This window comes from Ochotona curzoniae, unplaced genomic scaffold, assembly GCF_017591425.1.
Source record: "Ochotona curzoniae isolate NIBS_2020 unplaced genomic scaffold, NIBS_Ocur_1.0 contig_64, whole genome shotgun sequence".
NCBI classification, from domain to species: Eukaryota; Metazoa; Chordata; class Mammalia; order Lagomorpha; family Ochotonidae; genus Ochotona; species Ochotona curzoniae.
Window position 1 is genome coordinate 51,682,619 of NW_024466502.1, and position 8,385 is coordinate 51,691,003.

Consider the following 8,385-nt stretch of genomic DNA (forward strand, 5'->3'; position numbering starts at 1 on the left):
CATACATAGATTTTTTTTTTTCTAGTAAGAAAAGGTCAACTTAATCATTTACTTTAGCAGGCAAGCAATTTGCAAACATTCAGTAGCAGCAGCATCATCCAAGTTATAAACAATTTTAAAAGAACCAAGATTAGTGATTATAATTGTCAGTCAGCCTTCTATGTGTCCTCTGTTTTATTTAAAAAGATGCACTTACTCCTAAAATGCATTATCTTGCAATAACATGTACATGAGCATCTGCAATCTAAGATGTTGCTCCCGGGCATGGATGTGCACATATTATCTCAGTTTAGATCCCATTTGCAAAGGGAACGTTTATATCTTGATTCAATGCTTCTTTGACTTTGAGTGCCAGTGTGTCAAAAAGGTGATCTTCAACAACAATCCCACTTTTCTTGAGCATCCGACACTGGCCCAGCTGGACTGGCAGGCGATCTAAGCAATTTCCCTTCAGCTCCAGCTGAGTGAGCTGGGAGAGCTGCCCAATTAGTTCTGGGAGGTAGGAGATGCAGTTCTGCCCCAGATTCAAAGTCCTCAAATTCACGCATTGGAACAATTGTTTGGGCAGGATGTCCATCTTGTTCCCTGTGACATGCAAATGCTGCAGGTTCTGAAGCAAACCTATTTCTGTTGGAATCGTGGAAATGTTGTTGTAGCTCACATCTAAGAATCTTAGTTTCTGTAAACTGAATATTGCCGCTGGTAAGGACTCAAGCTTGTTGTTAGAGAAATAAAGTGACTCTAAATTTTTGATGCAATTAATCGAGGAAGGAATGGTAACAATTTTGTTATGCCATAATTTTAGACAAGTCAATTGTTTTAAATACTGGAAATTGATGATCTCCTCAATTGTGTGGATGTTATTGCCTTTTAAATCCAGTTCCTGTAAGTTAGAGAGGCTGAAAATAGCATGTGGAATTCTCTCTAATTCACAATTCTGGAGTTCAAGCTTAACAACATTCATCATTTTCTTAAGGCTATTCAGTATCAAGAGCTTAGTGCCATTATTATGAATGACTAACTTCGTAAGATGTGGAGCCCCAACTGTAATGTTGGAGGAAACTCTGGTCAAATTGTTCTTCATGTGGAGATTCTTCAGGTACCGCAGCTCATGGAGAGATTTGAGTCCTATCACCTTATTGTTTTTGGAGTTCAAATTGCCTATCAAGTACAGCTCTTGCAGGTTCTTGAGTAGATACACCCAGGCTGGAATTTCAGTCACGTCAGTAAACTTCACATGAAGGTACCTCAAGTGATCGCGGAGAAAGTTGAAAGCATTCTGTTCGACTTTTGCGGGGCAGTGGCAGAGGTGTAGCTCTTGGAGATTAGTCATTTGAGATATCTTAGCAGGAATTTTAACTTCTGGAATCAGTTCAAGCTTTAGCACATCCAGGTCTGTGAGGTCGAAGACGGCATCAGGCACACCTGGCAGCATGAACAGGTGTAGCTCCTGCTTGTCCTGGGCATTGCGTGAGACGTGCTGCCTGAGCTTCTCAAATGGCCACTCATGGTTCAGGTTGATTTCCCGAAGCTTTTTTTCACTGACTTCTGATAAGAACACAGCGAAACGCTTGGAATACAGCTGGTCATACTGGTCTGCCATGTGCAGAAGGAATGCAAAGTCATTTTTGACATTGGGAATGTCACTAAAACTGCTCTTCTCTCTGACTTTTTCAAAAGAATATTCTTTCAGAGGTATCCTGAATAACCAGAAAAGTGCGTAGAGGCAAATGAAACCATAAACACAAATTACAACTATGTAGCAGATGAGAAGCTTTTTCAACATATGAGCCATGTTGTGGGTGCACACAAAGACCTCATAACCAATCAGATGCTCAATTTTTGGCTTGCAGACATGTGTAAAGCTGATTGTATTGACAAAGTTTGCACTATAGCAGAGAATGAAAATGAACTTGGCTGTTTTGAGAACCGTCTGGACCACATAGAGCTTGTAGATCAAGTCACTGTCTTCCACGTGGGCACGGAACTTCCTCACTTTCTCAAACAGGGCTTTGGCCTGCTCACCATCTTTCTTATCCAGAATGGTCATGCTGGGAAGTTGAATCACAGGCTTCTCAGCTGAACATTTAAAGTCTGTTGTGTTGCTCATCAGGGTGCTGGCACCGGGGCTGCCTTCATCGCTGCTGGTAGACACATGCCTTGGTAGAATCTGGGTACCCATTGTCCTCTGCTTGTTTTCCTCTGAGTCTTCACATGCTGTCTCGGACAGCGCTTTTGTAGTCCAAGGAGATTCAAAGCACTTTCTTAATATCGCAACAAAATGTTCTACTTTGGAGCACGTTTTGGGAAATTTGAACCAAAAGTTGCTACTGACTATGAGAATAATAGTATGTAAAAGAATAAGGTATGGAAAGTACTTAGAATACCAGGGAAGGGCTAGATGGTAACACATCTGATTAATAAATACATATTGCTGAAAATCCAAGTTGTTCTTTTGGCATGTTCGATCTTTCATGGCTTTGAGAGGTGTGTCAGGTATCACAGCAGATGTGCCAAGGAAAATGCCATTTGTCATCTGCCCCTCTTGGTTTTGGTTAGTGGCTGCTGCTGTCTTCGGGATGTCAGTGATGACATCAGTAGTTCCTGGTGGCATGTGCATCTCTGCATTTACAGGAGAAGGCAATACCAGCAAGCAGACCATCTGATCTTCGATAAGTTGCATGGATCCCGCAAAGATAGCTATCAGCAACATGATAACTGCCAGGTAATCCATGAAGACATCCCACCATGGCTTCAGGATTCGGTAAGTTGGCTTAATGTCATTAAATGTAGCAATGTCCTCAAGGGTAAACATTCCCAGATTTTACCTGAAAGTTCTGATTACCTGAAATCCTGAGGTCTCAATCTCTCGAAGTCTCGAACTGCCGAGGTCCCAAACTGCCGAGGTCCCGAACTGCCCAAGTCTCGAACTGCCGAAGTCCCGAACTGCCAAGGTCCCGAACTGCCAAGGTCCCGAACTGCCCAAGTCTCAAACTGCCCAAGTCTCGAACTGCTGAAGTCTTGAACTGCTGAAGTCTCAGACTCTTCAGGTCCCTGTTCTGAAGTCCTGATGCCTCTGTTCAGGCGCCAGTTCTCAAAGTTTTGGCCTGCCAGCAAAGCCCCTATGTCACCAAGAGTGAGGCGACAGTGCTCTTTGGCCGCAAGAAACACCAGGGACAAACTGGTGAGCAAGGTCCAGGTTTATAAAGGTCTAGGGAAAGGGAGGGTAAGAGGGTGTTTTCAGGTAGTCCCTTCACCCAATAATGACACTGTGATTGGATGAAAGGCACGCCTAATCCTGTTGACCTTCCAATCACATCAGAAGTCAGGTTCTATATACAGGATTAGAAGTGACACCCTCCCTAGACCAGGACAGACAAGCTTTAGGTCATGCCTGCCAGGTAGCAGACAGAGACCCGGGGATGATTTTCTACAAAAGTCCTTGCCTTGCATGTGCCAGGATCCCATATGAGAGCCAATTCATATCCCGTCTGCTCCTTTTCCCTTCCAGCTTCCTGCTTGTGATCTGGGAAAGCAGTGGAAGACAGCTCAAAGCTTTGGTACCCTGCACCCACGTGGAAGACCTGGAGGAAGCCCCTGCCTCCTGGCTTTGGAAAGGCTCAGCTTTGGCCATTGCAATCACTTGGGGAGTGAACCAGTAGAAGTAGGATCTCTGTCTCTCCTTCTTTCTGTAAATCTGACTTTCCAATAGAAATGTAAAAAAAAAAAAAACACAAAACCCACACACAAAAAACCCAAACTTTAAAAATTAAATACACAGTTAGCCACACCAGTCTATTTGCTACAGACTATCTAATGGTTCTTCTGTGCCAGGACCACAGCCAGAGCCCTATGTTACGGTTACCATATCTCCCTTTTCTCCTCCTGCTTCCGGCTGCTTCTCAGAAATAGCCTTCTTGTTCTTGATGACTTTGAGTTTGAAACACTCCATAGTTACCAAATTTGTAGAAAATCCTTCCAGGGTGATATATCTCACATTTTCCTTAGGATGACCATAGAATTTTGAGTTCTTACAAGGAGAGCTCAGAGACCAAGTGACATTCCTTTCACACTGGTAAAGGGGAAAGCTCAGCATGACTCATCCCTATGGAGACCAGAGGAAGAGGCCCAGGTACAATTGGTCAGGTTCCTGCACCTGCCCTTCCAGAACTCTAGGCGGAAGGCACCATACTCAGGCCATGCTGAAGCAGTGGCTAATAATGATCTAACCTCTTTGAGGAGGGCAACATGTTCTTAAATCATTTGAGAGTTTCCTGCATGCATTCATATATTCTTCCTCATTAATTTATTTATCAGTTAAGTGTGTCTGTATGAACTGAAGAGCATTTGTTTCATAACCTGAGTTCCTTCTGTTTTGCCTCTGGCCCTCAGGAGTTATTTCAGCTTCTTACTGTGTCCCTTTGACAAATATCCATCACTTCAGCATAAGATGCTCCCAGTTTGATTTGTACCAGTACACTTTGAAAGGTTTGTGGGGAAAAAATGGCACATTTTTCATGAACTTGTTGAGGCACAGTGCTCAGTACCCCACCCTAGCCCTGGAGTCAGATATTCCTGCTGGAAGTCCTGGTTCCTTTTGGTCAGAGAATGGTAGAAGAGTCCAAGATCTCGGTGCTGGGGGGGTTGTGGCTTCTGAAGCATGGGTGCTTTTAGGCCTTCTCAGCTGGACCAGGGGCCGACCTTGTATCCTCAGGGCACTTTGGGAACTGGGCTTCAGGAGGGCACCACAGGCTGGAACCACAGCAAGAGGAGCCTTCACTTCTCCATCCCGGGGCCGGCAGCGGCATGTTACACACAGCCTGGCACTTCCTGGACAGGCAGCCTGGGCAGCTCTGCCAGAGAGCTGGGGCTTATGCTGAGGAGGCAGGAACAGCATCACCTTCAGCGGGCAGCGGCTGCACCTGGCTGCCCTGGACCCTGCTCTCGCTGGGCTGGCTGCAGCTGCCACCTGGAATCGCGGCAGAGGAGCCTGGGCACCACGGGCGGCAGCCACGACGGAGAGGGGAGTAACAGCACATGACTCTCTAATGAGGGGAATCAGAGAAAGCCATAGCTTTGTTTTTCAGATTTATTTCATTTTTTTCAAAGTTAGATATAGAGAGGAGGCAAGACAAAGAGGAAGATCTTGTGTCTGCTGATTCACTCCCCAAATGGCCACAATGGCCAGAGCTGAGCCGATCCAAAGCCAGGAGCCCGGAGCCTCTTCTGGGTCTCCGATTTGGGTGCAGGGTCCCAAGGCTTTTGGGTTGTTGGTTTCCCAGGTCAAAAGCAGGGAGCTGGATGGGAAGCGGAGCCACTGGGATTAGAACCGGCACCCATATGGGATCCTGGAACATGCAAGGCTAGGACGTTAGCCAGTAGGCTACTGTGCCAGGCCTGACATGTAAAATTTTAACATGTACTTTTGGCAAACTTTTTGAAGACTTCTCATATATTTTCCTTTGGTTTCAGGCACAATTTTAAAAGAGTAAACTAGGACTTCCAACAAAGAGTTCTGAAGCTCACAAATCACCCCAAATTCAGCCCACTGCCAGCCACAGCCATCAGGGCAAGAATCTCATCACAGGCATCACTGGAGCTGGCTATACATGCATTTGGAGTACTCAACCCTAAACCATCGTCACCCCTGAAAATGCAAGTGACAATATCAGCAGAGCCTTGACGCCCCCAAGGACAATCTCACAGCTTTGCATAGGCTCCTAAATCTAAACAGTGTGAAGTGTCTTCTTAGGGTACCAAGTCCCAAGGCTCACTGGGTGGGCAATATGGCTTATAGGGAGATTGTGGGAGTCTTGTATGCCATACTAGGTAATGATGACACTATGTTAAATGTCTGTAGGCAGGGCATGATAAATTCAGACTTATGCTTTTAGAAAAAAATGATTCTGTTAACACAGTGGAGGATTATTTAAGAAGGGATACGCTTAAAAATGGAAAACCAGTTAGGTGACAGGTGATACTTGAGAAAGATGTAGTGAGATCCCAAAGGGGGTCATAGCACTAAGGAAATATTCAAAAGGCCACACCATTCAGCAGAATTTGTTCTACTTGGGGGATGTGAGAAGCATGGTCCTGCAAAAGAAAAGGAGTTGTGCTTACATACATGTTGTATGTATGGGGAGGAGGAATGAGTTGGTTTCATGTGCATGTAGAAATTTGTGAGTGAGTAAGAACATGTCTGGACTGGACACTGGGATTTGGGGGTTGAACACAATAATAGTTACTAGAATCTGAAGGGTGAGTGCCTAGACCATAGCAAAGACAACTGAGTTAGGAACCTAGAACACCCTAGCAGGGAACTGTGAGGTGGGTGATAAAGGAGGGATAGGGTGTTGTGATAGGATCCAATAGAACTTAGTGGAGATACGAATGGATTCTAAGAGCAGGTTAGCTTTGAATTCAAATTAAAAGGATGGCAAAATTAGAAATCAAAAAGAGAAAGGTTATTGCGGGTCTTTGCAAAGTAAATCAAGCCCAGGTAACAGGAGCCCTTAACAGTGTGGCGGCTGCAGAGGTACCCAAGCCAGGTCGGACCCAATGCTTGGAACTCTGGCTGTGGGCACCATCACCATGTGGTGAACGAGTCCTGGGCTTTGGGTGAGCTAGTGTTTATTGGTATGTAATTGTGGCCTAGAGACATCCATGGATAAGGCCAATGTGAGTTTAGGTGAGGGATAAATCCAGTGTGGCTCCCAACGATGGGGTGACTGAACTTGCTGGCTGGAGGGGGGGACTGAGACCTGGGTGTCTTGAGGAGAGAGTCCGTAAGATCTGTATGGGTCAAACTGATTCACCACCCCAGCTGGGAGTCCTGAGATGGGCTGTTAGCGCAGAACATTGCTGACTGCCACATACCAGCTCACATGAAAGCAATGGCTGAGAGACTAAGAACATGTCTGGCAGGGCTAGATCCCAGTATCTGACTGAGTGTTGAAACAGGGGATGGATCACATTCGGAAGGGTCAAGTCCAGGGTAGATTTTGCATGGGATAAGTGGGCCCAACCATGGGGAAATACAAGTCCCATTGATTAGCTTAAGAGTTGAGGCAGTGATGATGGAACCTGCCATCACTCACGGCTAAAGAAACCAACAACAATTTGGCCATGTCAAGGCAGCAGCACCTGAATATGCATCATACCACAGGGTGTGGGGTGAGCCAGGCTGCAATGTTCATCAACTCATACAAGGCCAAGATGGAAGGGTAGACTATGCCAGGCACTGGCCAAATACCCACTGGCATGTATGAGATCTGGGTCTGGGAGTGGGACAAGTGGGAGAACTTGGGAAACTCCGCTAGTTGGTCATAACTCTCACTGATGATCATACGATCTAGGCCTGGGGGTTAGGCAAGCTGGCAAAGTAGCTCCAACTGTTGGCTAACATGTGGTTTGGTTATGGAAGGGGGTTGGGTAGGGCTAAGCAAACCTTAGCTCACAAGCAAGAACAGAATCAGGCTGGAGCACAGGTCATGCTAAACTAGGCTCTTACACCTACTGCTTAGCATTAGCCAGGGATGCCAGGCTACAACATCTAAAGGCAAAGGCCAAGATAGGTGATGGGCTATGCCAAGCTGGGTCAGAGCAACCATTGGCATACACGCAATCTTTGGCCTGGTTGGGGAGCTAAGAGGACACCCTGGCTGGGTTTGAATTCCCACTGGTGAGCAGAGTGGATGGCATGGGGGCTGCTTTCTGATTTGGATATGGCTATGGTGTCCCTTGGTGCAAGTGTGGACCGGGGCTGGTCCCACTGAACCGGGCTAGACTCCAGCACCATCTGGTGCTCTGGAGGACCAGGGTAGATATAGCACAGACTAGACTAGGTCTCTCCCCCACTGAGCCATGTGTGAGCTCTGTCTGGGTACGGATGAGCCTTGGATGGGCTGAAACATCCAACAATAAGAACTGGTACTGGTTGAAGGCTAGTCAGAAAAGGCTACTGTTCCTATTAGGACAAGAGGAAGGTTAAGTAGGAATGGCCCATGTACCTACCAGTATGCGTGAGATCTGGCGCATGGAGAGCTTCTGATAGAGGAGCTTGGAAAACTCCACTGTCGGGACACAGTCCCTGCAGGTAGGCCCAAGAAACACTATAGGGAGCAACTCAGACCAGGCCAGGGAGAGGTACCCATCGGCATACATTTAGCGCAGGTCAGGGACAGGGACAGCTGAGCCAGTTCACATCACCTGCTGGTAAATCCAAGCACCAGAACAGAATGTGAGTCAGGCCAGGTTTGGTCATACCACATACTAGTACACATTACAGCTGGGATTGGGTGCCTGCTGGGCTAGGCTAGGCTGTAATACCCAGTTTCAGCTGGAATTGGGGGTGGGCCGGGCCAGGCCAGGCTACAGCACTCACTG

General features: G+C 46.6%; 1 protein-coding gene across 1 annotated transcript; it reads right to left on the reverse strand.

Annotated features, from left to right (window-relative positions):
• Positions 1 to 289: 289 nt before the first annotated feature.
• LOC121163537 (volume-regulated anion channel subunit LRRC8D-like) lies at positions 290 to 2,815 on the reverse strand. Its single transcript, XM_040991077.1, has one exon. The coding sequence runs from the start codon at positions 2,813 to 2,815 to the stop codon at positions 290 to 292; it is 2,526 nt and encodes an 841-aa protein (XP_040847011.1).
• Between the last annotated feature and the right edge of the window lie 5,570 nt (positions 2,816 to 8,385).

Excerpts from the sequence above, each read along its gene's own strand:
- LOC121163537 (XM_040991077.1), bottom strand. The coding sequence starts at position 2,815 with ATGTTTACCCTTGAGGACATTGCTACATTTAATGACATTAAGCCAACT.